The sequence below is a fragment of the Notamacropus eugenii genome, chromosome 1, assembly GCF_028372415.1.
Source record: "Notamacropus eugenii isolate mMacEug1 chromosome 1, mMacEug1.pri_v2, whole genome shotgun sequence".
NCBI classification, from domain to species: Eukaryota; Metazoa; Chordata; class Mammalia; order Diprotodontia; family Macropodidae; genus Notamacropus; species Notamacropus eugenii.
Window position 1 is genome coordinate 697,999,747 of NC_092872.1, and position 13,146 is coordinate 698,012,892.

The window sequence follows — 13,146 nt, forward strand, 5'->3', positions numbered from 1 at the left end:
AACAATTTATCACTTTCTTTGCTTAATCATCTCTGTCACTCTGATGGATGTGAGGTAGAAACTCGGAATGCTTTAATTTGCATTTCTCTAATTAGTAGTAATTTTGAGCATTTTTTCATATGGCTATATAGGTAGCCTGACTTCTCCCTTGAGAACTACCTGTTCCAGATAATCATCATTCCTCTGCTTGAGTATTTTCAGTGATGGAGACCTTGACACCTAGTCAAGCAGTCAATTCCATTTTTAGTCAGTTCCAATTGTTAGAAAGCATTTCCTTATATTGAGTTTTCCTCCTGATAAGTTCTACCTGTTGTTCATAGCTCTTCCTTTGATTGTTATTTAGAATAACCTTAACTTTAGAATTCACCTCAGATAGCTAGGCAGCCTGATGGATATCGAGCTGGGCCTGAAGTCATGAAGACTCATCTTCTAGAGTTCAAATCTGGTCTTAGATACTTACTAACTGTGTAACCATGGGCAAGTCACTTTACATTGCCTCAGTTTCCTCAGGTGGGGGAAGGAAATGGCAAACCACTCCAGTACCTTTGCCAAGAAAACCTCAAATTTGGTCATGAGTCAGACTGAAAAGACTGAATAAAAAGCACTTCACCTCTCCCCTCTTCTCTCTTGTCATCCCCAGTTCTGCCAACTATCAAATGCTTTATTCAATAAATAATTACTATGTGTGTCACCCTGGTAAGGCCTAAGCGTACAACTAAGAAAAATGATTAGTTTCTGGCCCTTAAGGAGTTTACAATCCTGTAGGGGGGAATAAGACATGTACAAAAATAACCAACAGCTTAAAATGTGAAAAGTGGGTAAGGAAGGTTGAATGGAGAGAGATACTTGTGGAAGGAGGGATGATTTCTACTTGGGTGAACCTGGCAGAATTTCATTGAAGTATGACTAATTCCTCATATGGCATGTTTCCACATACCCTAACTCATGATGAATACTCTCCAGTGTGTTAACGGGCTTCCTAAAAGTGGGGCTCAGACCATGCTCTTGATGTAGTCCGATTAGGGCAGAAGACAGCAGAACCATCATTTCCGTTGTTCTGCACACTAGTAGGGTCACAGGGCTAGGGTCATAGCCAGATAACTTTGGGATTCAGGCTTAGGAATTATTATTAAGAGGATAAGACTCCAACAGAAACAACTATAGTGCAAGACTCTGTCTTGGATTACAAGTACATTACAAAGGTGCAAAGTTTTAGTGAAGTTCCAGATGCAGTGGAGGCCAATCAGCAGAAATTTCCTGAAGTAAATGGCATTCAAGTTGGTTCTAATTTATTGGGTGAAGATGAGGTCTGTGCCATTTTAGTTTTAGAACCCAAAAGAACCTTGGAAATCATCTAGTCTGTCTTTTTCTATCTTGTATATACAGATTTTTAAATGTTGTCAATTCCATTAGAATAGAAGTTTCATGAGAAAGCAGGCACTGTTTTTACCTTTTTTTTTTTTTCTATCTCTGGAGCTTAGTGCCTGGTACATGGTAAGAGCTTAAATAAATGCTTGTTGATTTTATTATTATAAATTAGGAAACTGAGACCCTAGGAGGTGAAGTAATTTTGCCCAAAGTTATAAAGTGGTATTAGAACACACAAGATCCTCAGTGGAATAGGCTAGGTCCACAAGACACAGCAGTAAATGATTATAATAATGTACTGTTTGATAAACCCAAAGACTCTAGCTTCTGGGATAAGAACTCACTATTTGACAAAAACTGCTGGGAAAACTGGAAAATAGTATGGCAGAAACTAAGCATAGACCAATATCTCACACCCTATACTAAGATAAGGTCAAAATGGGCATATGATTTAGACATAAGCAAATTAGGAGAGCAAGAAATAGTTCACCTATAAGATCTATGGAGAATGGAAAAATTTATGACCCAACAAGTGATAGAGAACATTATGAAATGCAAAATGGGTAATTTTGAGTACATTAAATTACATTTTAGACAAATAAAGCCAATGGATCCAACATTAAAAGAAAAGCAGAAAGTTAGGAAATAATTTTTATAGCTAGTTTCTGATAAAAGCCTCATTTCTAAAATATATAGAGAACTGAATTGAATTTATAAGAATACAAGTCATTCTCTAATTGATAAATGGTCAAAGTGGATGAACAGGCAGTTTTCAGATGAAAAAATGAAAGCTATTTATAGTCATGTGAAAGAATGCTCTAAATCACTATTGATTAGAGAAATGTAAATTAAAACAACTCTTGAGTTACCATCTCCCACCTATCACGTTGGCTAATATGACAGAAAAGGAAAATTACAAATGTTGGAGAAGAAATAGGAGAATTGGAACACTAATGCATTGTTGGTAGAGTTGTGAACTGATCTAACCATCCTGGAGAGCAATTTGGAATTCTGCCCAAACGGCCATAAAACTGTGTTTATTTTTTGATCCAGCAATACCACTACTAGGTCAGTGTCCTAAAGAGATCATAAAAAAAGGATCCACATGTACAAAAGTATTTATAGTAACTTTTCCTTGTGCAGTGGCCAAGAATTGAAAATTGTTGGGATGCCTATCAATTGGGGAATGGCTGAACAAGTTGTGGTATATGAATTTAATGGCATACTATTGTTCTATAATAAATGATGAATAGACAGATCTCAGAAAGACCTGGACTTACAGGAACTGATGTTTAGTTAAATGAGCAGAACCAGAAAAACATTGTACACAGTAACAGTAACACTGTGTAACGATCAACTCTTGCCAGCAATGTAACGATGGAAGACAATTCCAAAAGACTCATGGTGAAAAAATTCACATCCAGAGAAAGAACTAAGGAGTTTGAGTAAAGATCAAAGCCTACTACTTTCACTTTTTGTTATTATTTTCTTTCTTGTGGTTTTCCCCTTATGTCCTGATTCTTCTTTCACAACATGACTAATGTGGAAATATATTTAACATGATTGTACATGTATAACCTATATCAGATAGTTTGCTGTCTTGGGAGGGGGGACGGAAGACAGGGAGTTAGAAAAATTTGGAACTCAGATCTTACAAAAATCAATGTTGAAAAATATCTTCACATGTAATTGGGAAAAAAAGCACTATTAAGTGAAAAAAAACCCCAAAACTCCAACCCATGCAAGACCCTGGTGAATAGGGTTTGTTTCATGTTGCCTACTTGTATCCCCAGGGCTGAGCACAGTGTCCATCACACAGTAGAACCTTAATAAACGCAGGGTGAGCTAAAATCCGAATTCCAGATCCATTGTGTTTTCCCCTCTGAATCCCAAGACAGGTGGTGTGGAATCGTGCTGGCTCGGAGAGCTCCGTCCTGGGAAGCAGACATCCAAAGAAGCCTTTCTGGATTCATCTTCTTTCCCTCTCCTAAGCTCGGGGAGGGGGGGAGGGAAGGAAGGGAAGGGAAGGAAGGAAGGAAGGAAGGAAGGAAAGGGAAGGAAGGAAAGGGAAGGAAGGAAGGAAGGAAGGAAGGAAGGAAGGAAGGAAGGAAGGAAGGAAGGAAGGAAGGAAGGAAGGAAGGAAGGAAGGAAGGAAGCTTTGAAGTACAACAAAACTCCCTGCGAACCAGAGGCTTCAGCCACGTTCAGGCGGAGCGGGATTCATCCAGGACACTACCAGGAGTTCCTAACCTGGGGTCTACTAGGAACATCAAAGAAAATTTTCAACACACTGGGTTTCCTTTTTATTTTCTGCATTTAAGAGCTCCACCAGATTCTCCAAAAGAATAAAACGAGATTAAAAATCTGCTTGGGGGGGTGGGGTGGGGTAAATTTAAGCAGCGGGCCCTCTGATTGGCTGGAAGCGGCCCCGCTAGATGGATTCTTATTGGCCTAAGAGCGGGGGAAGAAGGCGGGGCTGGGAAACCCAGGGAACCCTCACGTGGGTAACGGGCGTCCCACGTGGGTGAGGGTGCCACGTGCAGAGGCTGCTGGCTGCGAGGTGAAGGGGTGGGGGGAGAAGGACGAGAAGTGGGGTGCGGGAGAATCGCTGAGCCCCGAGGCCTCTCCTCGTGCACCGCGGCTTCTCCGTGGCCCCTTCCCCTTGTAAAGCTGGCGGGCTTCCTCCGGAGCCCCCACTCCCCAGGAGCCCCCACCCCCAGGAGCCCCCACTCCCCAGGAGCCCCCACTCCCTCAGGAGCCTCCACCCCACCAGGAGCCCCCACTCCCCAGGAGCCCCCACTCCCCCAGGAGCCCCCACCCCCCAGGAGCCCCCCGGGGATTCGGGCCTGGACCAGTAACGGCTCCAGGGCTCGGTTTCCTCCTTCGTAAAAATCAGATTCCCTTGCAGAGCCCTCTCGGTGCCTCAGTTTCCCGGCCTGGAACATGGGCATTTGGGCCCTGCGACCCCCGGGCAGGCCCCTTTCTCTCCACCTGCTTCAGTTTCCTCAGCTGTAAAATGGGGCTAGAGCGCCCTCCGACCTCCACCCCCCTCCCCCCCCCCCCCCTCCGCTGCCCGCCCAGGGTGGTTGTGAGGGTTCTGTGCGCTCCCGTTTGTGAAAGCGCTTTGGAAGGCGGTGACTCACCTTGGTGCCTGTTCCTCGGCAGCCACTCTTCCAGCATGGACGAGGCCACCCGCAGGAAGCCCCGCCTGGCAGCCTCTCTGCAGATGTCCCCGGGCCCCAGCCTGGGCCCCATCCCCTGGAGACCCTTGGAAGGCTCTGGCCAGGCGTCCTCCGAGGCCCAGCCTCCCCCAGCAGAGCCCCTTAAGGGAGAAGACAAGAAGGAGGAGCAGTTGGGCACTGAGGCCGTCAGGGATGGTAGGGACCCAGCCCCAGGGATGGGAGCAGGGGCAGGGATCCCGGTGGGAGAACTGCGGGTGTTCGCCCCAGGCCAGAGGAGGTTTAAGGGGAACGGCAAAGTCTGTGGCCCTGTGGCCAAAGGGTGGACCAGGACAGAGGCATGAAGACCCCAGTGCAAACATGACTTACTAGCTGTGTGACTCTGGCTAGGTCACTACAGCTTCTACCTGCCTCATTTTCCTTATCTGTAAGAAGGGGGATAATACTAGCACCTCCCTTCCCAGGTTGTTGTAAGGCCCAAATGAGATACTATGCAAATAGGAGATGATGCAAACCTTAAGGTGCTTTATAAATGGTAGTCATAAGGAACAGGGAGTAGACTTTTTCTTGGCTTGTCCTTTGAATGAGTGAGAAAGCCTTTGTTAAGCCCTTAGTGTGGGCCAAGCACTAGATTGAGGACTGGGGTTACACATACCAAAGGGAAGACAGTCCTTATCTTCATGGAGCTTATAGTCTGATAGTAGGAGGCAAGACGCATGAACAGAGACCCTCTCTAGTGTTACTATCCTCCTCACTAGTTAGTCTCTGGTGAACTTTCATCCTGTTTCCCTCTTATATAACAGTTAACAGTTTCCCAAATTGGATCTTAATGTTTTTCTCGTTTGATTACATTTCTTGTTCCCCTATCACTTTCTCTTTCCTTGAGTTTTTTTTTTTTTTTGTCTTTGGTGTTTGTGAGGATCCAGACAGCATATTCTTGGAGGGACATTTTGGTTTGGAAAGTTAACAGGGGTGGTGACTGGAGTCACAGGGATGTAGATTGGCATACTCTTTCTAGGAGTAATTGTAGCGGTTGCTGAGGTGGAGATTTTGGCTTGATGTCAAGATGAATGACTTGCCTGTGGTGGTCAAAGGTGTAACAGGCTGCCTTGGAAGATGGTGGGTTCTCTCTCACTGAGGATCTCTGAAGATGACTTCTTGTTGGAATGAAGTAGAAGAAAGGCCGATTTCTTTGTGGTTGGATTAGATAACCTTTAGAAGGTCCCTTCCAACTCTGTTTCTCATTGGAGTTGGGAAGAAAGGTTACTGTTGTCAGCAAAGTCCCTTGATATGAGGGAGGTAATGGTTGGGGGAAAGAGCACTGGGGACAGTCAAGGGCCCTGACTTCTAGGCCCAGCCACTCGCTAGCTCAGGACCCTGGCTGTTGCATAGCCTCCCTTGGCCCCAGTTTGCTATTCTGATCAAGCAGATGATTTCTCAGGCCACTTAAGGTGTCAGTTTTATCAGTCTGTGATTTACTGTGCTCTCCTTTCTCTTTTTAGGGCCACTTGCAGATCCTCCTTCTGTGCTGAGGGAGCTGATCCTAGGACACAAAGACCCCCCTCCAGGCCAGGCCCTGAGCCTCCTCAGTAGCTATGCAGCAAGTGTGGGCCTTCCTCTGAGCTTTGTGGAGAGTGAGGTCAAGGGTAAGAGAGGGAGGAGGGGTCACTGTGTGCTTAGCATTGGGATGGGATGGAGGTGTACGTGTAGAGAGGTATAAAGCCAGGCCTCTGACCCTGGGAACGCTGCAGTCTGGTGAAGTGGGAATCAATCTATCAGTCCTATGCTCTGCTACATGTGAGATTAGGCAAGTTATTCCACTACTCTACATATTAGTTTCCTCTTTTTTAAAATTAAATCTTACTTTTTTCTATCAAAGTTTTTTTCCCCTCTTTTCATTCTCCTGCACCTTTGATAAAAGGAAATCAAACTCCTTATAACAAACATGCGTAGTCAGGCAGAACGTTGCCACCGTATCCATGTCCAGAAATGTGTGTGTCACTCTGTGTGAGTCCATTCTTTCTCTGTCTCCATCTTTCTTTCTTCATCATCCTGAGTCCTTTGGAATCATGCCTGGTGGTTGTGTTGATGGGAGTTCTGATTTTTACAATGTTGTTACCGTTGTATGAATTGTTCGTCTGCTTCTCCTTCCTTGGGCATCAGTTCACACAAGTCTTCCCAGGTTTCTCTGAAACTTTGTCATTTCTTATGTCGCAGTAATATGATGTTCACATGCCATAACTTCTTCAACCACTCTGGAACTCTGTTTGGAACTATGCCCCAAAAGTGGGCATACCCCCCAACCCAGTGATACTAGTATTAGATCATCACCCAAATGAGAGCGAAGAAAGGAAAAGGACCCATATGTATGAAAATATTTATAGCAGCTCTTTTATTTTGTGGCAGACTATTTTGATGGCAAAGAACTGCAAACTAAGGGGGTGCCTACTTATTTGTTTCTTCTTTTTTTTAAAGGAGGGGAGATTAGACTAGAATGTCTCTTAAGGTCCTTTCATAGAACCTATGAGTATTGAAATGTGGTTTTGATTTTTCATATAGAAGCTATTTAGAAGAAGGTCTGAGGGGCTTAGGAGGGAGCTGGTCTTCTGAGCAGGTGGGCCTGTGGAGAATCCCTTTCCTAATTCTAAAATCCCTTTCCTTCCCTCAGTTCCCTTCCGACATTTCTCTGTCTGTGCTGTGCTGGATAAGGTGTACTGTCCTGAGGGTACTGGGAGCAGCAAGAAGGAGGCAAAGGGGCAGGCAGCTATCCATGCTCTCAGCTGGGTCAGAACCCAATTGGAAAATCCAGGTAGTTCTTCCTCAGGAATAGGAGGTTCCTAGTGGGGAAGGGTATCTATTTCTCCCACAATAGAAAGGCTGACGCTGCGCTCTGCTGGCTGCTCTTGTGATCTTGGGCAAATCACAACTCCTCTCAGGGTCTTGAGTTTCTAATTCATAAAATGAGCCAGGTATGTTAGTTTAAAGGACCCTTTCAACACGAGCATCTGTGAGGTTAGACTACCAGCAGGCCATCCCTTGATGAAGATGCTAGAGAGGTGAGACCAAGTCCGATGGGAAGAGAGGTGACCATCTGCCCTGCCCTCATCTCTGTGGGTGGGGGTGGGGGGCGGGGGAGGTGCTGGGCTGTGGGATTCCTGGGTTATAAAACTGTCCCAACCTCGTCCGCCTCAGTTGCCTTTCTTCCATGTTTGGGGAGAGGAGCAAAGGCTTGTGTCCCAGGTAACCCAAAAGATAGATCTTAACAGTCCCCGTTTTTCTTTTGCAGCTCCCTTCAAAGATCCTGACACTTTCCCTCTCTGTTCTTTAACTGCAGGTGAGCCTTCCCTCATGACTCTCTCTTTTACTCCCCAGATTACAGGCATTGAGTCAAAGAGGTTATATCTAAATGGGAGGCTTCTTTGTAACATCACTGTATGTGGTCCTCAACCTTCTTTGGAGACCTCTGCTGAGGTGGACACCTTCCTTTCCCAGACAACCCGCCCTGCTCTGGGTAGTTAGAACTTCCACCCATTCTTCTGGTTCTGCTTGGTCCCAGAAGCCAGCCCCAATTCACCTGGCTGTTCTACCCCAGAGTGTGTTGGATGAAGAAAGGAAAATAGAATCAGTCTTGGGGATGAGGTAGAAGGATCATGGGTCCTTCCTCTCCTCTCCTGCCCTTTTCTCTAGAGAACATTCTGACCCATGAGCAGCGTTGTGCAGCTGTAGTGAGCTCTGGATTTGACCGCCTGATAGGTGAAAACTCCCCTTACCGGGGCTGCAAGCGGAGTATAGCAGCTGTCATCCTGGAAAGGGGTATGGAAGCCTGAGACTTTACTCCCCAGAGGCCCCTCCCATCTGCCATGGCCCCACCTTGTCCTTGGGGGGCAGGGGAGCCTCTAGAACCTCTTCCCTTCCTTGGTTTTCCTTTCCTTCCTCCCTCTTGGTCTCATCTCACAATCTCCCCCAAGTCTTCTTTTCCCATTTCTCTTCCCAGTATCCCCTCCCCTTCAGGATTCTTTCTCAGATCTCCCCACCAACCCCCCCTTCCCTATTCTTCCTACAGAGGTCCCAGATGACAGGGGTGGCTGTAGGGAGACCTATGAGCTGGTTGCTCTGGGTACGGGTTCAGGCGGCTATAGGGGCTGGATTGAGTTCATGGGCAGAAGACTCCACGACACTCACAGCTTGGTCATTGCCCGTCGTGCCTTGGTCAGGTAGGGGTAAAGAGAGGACAGTTGGAACCTGAACCTATGCGGGGAGCTTCCTTTACCCCCAGCTGATCACAGGATACGAACCCACCTATCATTTTTTCCATCTTTGTCAGGTTCCTGTTCCGGCAGCTCCTGATGGTGGCTAGTGGGGGCCCAGAGGGAGCAGAACGATCAGTGCTGACCCCTCGTCAAGGCCCTGGCCCCCCTCTTGCCCTGAAGCCCAAAATCTTCTTGCACTTGTACCTGAGTGACACTCCTGCAGGGGCTGCACATGACATCTAGTACGCAGGAAATTTGGATGGGAGGGGGTCTCTGAGTAGAGTGGTCAGCATGGGAGAAATCTGAAGAGCTGTATTTTCTGTGACAGTTCATCTCTCTGATCTCTCCCCTCCTCCCTCTGCAGCCTCCCTTCCCTGGGGGGCTCTCTTCACAGTCCATCACTTCGTCTTCAAGCACATGCCCGGGGAGAGCTGCGCCCAGTTTGCTACCTTGCCCCAGGATTTCGGGCAGCCAGAGTCTGTTCGCTGTCGGCCAGTGACAAGGTGGCTCGATGGGTAGTGCTGGGGCTGGGAGGGGGCCTGCTGGCCCATTTCCTGCCCCCACTCTATGCAACCAGCCTCGTCCTTGGTAGGAGGGCCAAGATGGGTGGCTGTGGGGATGGATGGTAGAGATGGGGAGGGTCTTGGAAAACAGCCCCCAGTCTGGGGTAGAAGGACAATTCACTGTCTCTCTCAAAGCCTCAGTTTACTCATATGTGCAATGACAAGTTTGGACTGGATGATCTTGATAAAATGTTCCTTCTAATCTTATGGGGGCAGTCTGGAGAGGTAGGGAGATTATGTTTTCGGTGGAGAGATGACCCTCATTCTTTCAGACATCTGTTTTTCCTCCACAGCTGACTCCTGCCATGATCCCTCCACTCTGAGTCGGGTCATCCATGACCGGCCCTGTCTAGAGGGAGGGCCAGGCCTGCCACCTCCCTATGCCCGGAATCCCCTGCACCTGTTTCTGGGTCCACCTGTGGCTCCCCAGGACTCAGCACCCTCCAACTGCCAGGGCCTCAGCCTCAACTGGAGCCTGGGAGATACCAGCCTGGAAGTTGTGGACACAAACACGGGCTGTGTGTGGGCAGAGTAAGGCCAGGTGTTGTAGAGGAGGAGGAAAGATGTGGAGATGTAGAAAGTGGGAGACTTGGAGGTCACTGCCTCTTCTTTCCCCACCCAGAGGCTCCCTTGGTCCTCCCTCCCGCCTGTGCAAGGCTGCTCTCCTCCGTGCTTTCCGCCAAGTTGCCCAAGCCCTGGGAAGACTTGATCTCTTGGCACTGGACACATACGAGGTAGCCAAGGTCAGTGATCACTCTTCATTTGCTTGTTCATATTGTGAATTCCCCCAGGAGTGAGGCCATGTCTTGAACCTTGTTTCTTTCTCCTTACCCTTGCCCTGCTTCCAGACTCAGGCCTGCTCTGATGTCCTTGGTGTCTCCTCTTTTCAGGCCGGGACATACCGTGCTGCTCGTCAGGAACTGACCACTTACCTGGAACAGCAGGACTTGGGCTCTTGGCCCTCCAAGCCTCTAGTGGGTGGGTTCTGTCACTGAACACAGGCATCTAAGGTGTGCCCTGTGTCCTTCCCACAGAGAAACCTTGGATGTGTGTGTGTGTTTTGGGGCAGGGGTGGGGTCTGTGGCAGGGATTAGAAAGTGCCCAGGTATTAGGGACCTGGGCTGGGCACAGTTTAGGGGAGAGGTAGTGAGGTGGGGACGTTGGAGATCCCTGGTTGGAAGCTATGTGCTTTAGGATTTTTCCTGAATAAATTATTTGTTCTCTGTGCAGTCTTGGTTGGAAATAACATTCTCTATCATTTGATTGTCAGGACTCTCACAACATTCTTGTGAGATAGAGGGGGTAATCTAGGAAGTATTATCCCTATTTTATGGGTGAGGGAGTGGAAGTTCAGAATTTGAATGCCATCTATTGACTTTCTTCTAAAATGTGGGGAAAATGATTCACCAGGCTTGGAAAAAGTTCAGAAAGCACTTGGCCTGAAGTGGACATTATTCCTCCCACCCCACCCCCACCCCCCTCCCCCACCCTGGAGCCCCTGGGTTGAGAAATGTCTGTTGAGTTTCTAGGTAGGGTTGGGCCTAGTAGCCACTTTCTGTTGTGCCCCTTCTCCTAGCAGCCACTCTCTGTTGTACCCCTTTGCCTGGCAGCTGCTTGGGCCCCCCCCTCTGTTGTACCCCTTTGCCTGGCAGCTGCTTGGGCCCCCCTCTGTGTTGTGCCCTCTTGCCTAGCAGCACCTAGGAACCCCTGTCAAAACTGTTCTGTGAAAAATGTGTGCTATTGGAACCACAAGGCTGTACGGGGTGGGGGTGGGGGGGGTTGCTAAGATGCTTAAAAGGCACACACACCTTTGTTCCAGGCTGCCTCTCTGAGGACAGCTGCCAGCTAATAAAGACGCTCCCAAATTCTCAATTGACTCTTGCCTGTGCTTGTCTCAGTCTGTCCATTTCAGGCCCATAGTCCAGTGGACCAGCCAAGCCCAGAGGTAAAGGAAAGCTTTATATTCCCAAATTTTAGGTAGAAAATATTAGCAACCCCAAAGCAGGTCTGGGGAATCTTGGGATGAAAAATGTGATTTTCAGCACTGTCAGACTAAGGGAATGGCTTTGTGCAGTGTTATCCCCAGGACGTGTTTGAACTGTCAGATGATGGTGGTAATTCTGTGTAGGGGCCAGGATCACAGATTCAGGGCTGACCACTTGTTTATATCACCAAGCATAATAAACTATGCAATATCATTGTTCTCTTTAGAAAAATATGTGTTTCTGTCTGACTTCTCATCAAGTGCAGGTTTCTGTAAACTATTTTCTAACCCTCATAGATTATTAACATCACACTACTAAGGAGTGATAGAAAGCAGATCTTCTGGCTCCAATTGCAGTCCTCTTACATTTTACAGGCATCTCAGGAATAAGTCCTGGCCCCTCCTCTCTGGGCCTGGCCTTCTTCTGTTTTTGGCCTCTCCCCTACCACTCCCTCTGGGTATAGATTCTCTGAATGTCTATTATCCCCACCCCAATTAACAGTTCCTGGTCGTTGGAGAACCGGGAGAGCTCTGGAAAGTTGGTGCCATTTCTACTGCAGGGGGCCCTGAGAGCTTCTGGCCAGGACTGTGGACAGCTCCCAGCTAGTTGTCTTGAGGCAGTTAGGTCCAGAGGCCTCCTAGGCTGTCAGCCACTAGGATTGGATCACTGAAGTTAGGGTCATGGATTGAGGAGATCATGGAAGGAACCTCACTGCCATCTTCAAACATGTTCAAGTCTCTCCTGTCCTTGAAAATCCCTCACTTCATCCTGCCATGTCAGCTAGCTGATGGTTCATGTCTGCTTTCCTCTCTGTTGTATCTTCCTTTGCATTGGCTTCTGACCTCATTTTTTTGTTGTTCAGTCATTTCAGTTTGTTCCAATACTTCATGACCCCATTTGGGATTTTCTTGGCAGAGATATCAGAGTAGTTTGCCATTTCCTTCTCCAGATCATTTGACAGACGAGGAAACTGAGGCAAACAGGGTTAAGTGATTTGCTCAGGGTCACACAGCTAGGAGTGTCTGAGGCCAGATTTGAACTCAGGAAGGTGAGTCTTCCTGACTTGAGACTGGGTGCTCTCTCCACTGCATCTTGTGTCACTCCAGACATGCTCATCCCCCCCAGCATAGCCAGCCAGGTGTCAAATCTTGTTTTCTCTTGACATAATGTCACAAACCTTCTCACCACCCCCACAGGCACTACTTGTGCAGGCCTCATCACCTCACTTGCAACAGCCTGATTATTTTCCTTAAGTCGCATCCTCTGCACAGCCCAATCAAAATCAAAATGATCTTCCTAAAGGGCATTTCTGACCATTTCATCCTTTTGGCCTAGTCATCCTTCATGCTTAACATGTTCCCCCTCTTCATCTCAGCCTCTTAGAGTCTGTGGCTGCCTTCAAGGTTCGGCTCAAACGCTCCTTCCTTGCAGGAGGCATTACCATGCTCCCCATGTACTAATGCCTTCCTCTCAAATGGTATTTCCCACCTAAGCCCAACAGCTGCTTTTCCAACAGCTGCTCTGATTGTTTTCCTCCTTGAATGGGGTACTTCCTCAGGCTCTCACCTGAAATCTCATCAGGGAGATTGATTCGCATCCGATCCTCATCACCACCTCTTGATGGGGGGGGAGGAGGGTGTGTGACTGAGCACTAGGTACCTTCTTTCCCCACTCTTTCTTCAACTTGCTTTTATGTGTCATTTTCCCCACTTAGATTGAAAGCTTCCTGGGGGCAGGGACCATCTTATTTGTATGCCCAGTGCTGGCACATAGGAGGTACTTCATAAATGTTTCTTGACTA

General features: G+C 47.6%; 1 protein-coding gene across 3 annotated transcripts; it reads left to right on the top strand.

The window, feature by feature from the left end:
• The first annotated feature begins 3,843 nt into the window (after positions 1–3,843).
• ADAD2 (adenosine deaminase domain containing 2) lies at positions 3,844–10,589 on the top strand. Of its 3 annotated transcripts, none has more exons than XM_072636184.1 (12): positions 3,844–3,928; positions 4,534–4,745; positions 6,050–6,193; positions 7,216–7,356; positions 7,834–7,881; positions 8,235–8,360; positions 8,611–8,761; positions 8,872–9,039; positions 9,162–9,385; positions 9,654–9,891; positions 9,983–10,103; positions 10,251–10,589. In XM_072636184.1, exons 2-12 carry the CDS (start codon positions 4,547–4,549, stop codon positions 10,353–10,355), a joined length of 1,665 nt encoding a protein of 554 aa, XP_072492285.1. In that variant the 5' UTR covers positions 3,844–3,928; positions 4,534–4,546; the 3' UTR covers positions 10,356–10,589. The 3 variants fall into 3 exon arrangements, with proteins under 3 accessions (XP_072492285.1, XP_072492286.1, XP_072492287.1); XM_072636185.1 differs by lacking the exon at positions 3,844–3,928 and adding an exon at positions 3,940–4,032; XM_072636186.1 differs by lacking the exon at positions 3,844–3,928 and having other exon boundaries at positions 4,203–4,745.
• The last annotated feature ends 2,557 nt before the right edge of the window (positions 10,590–13,146 follow it).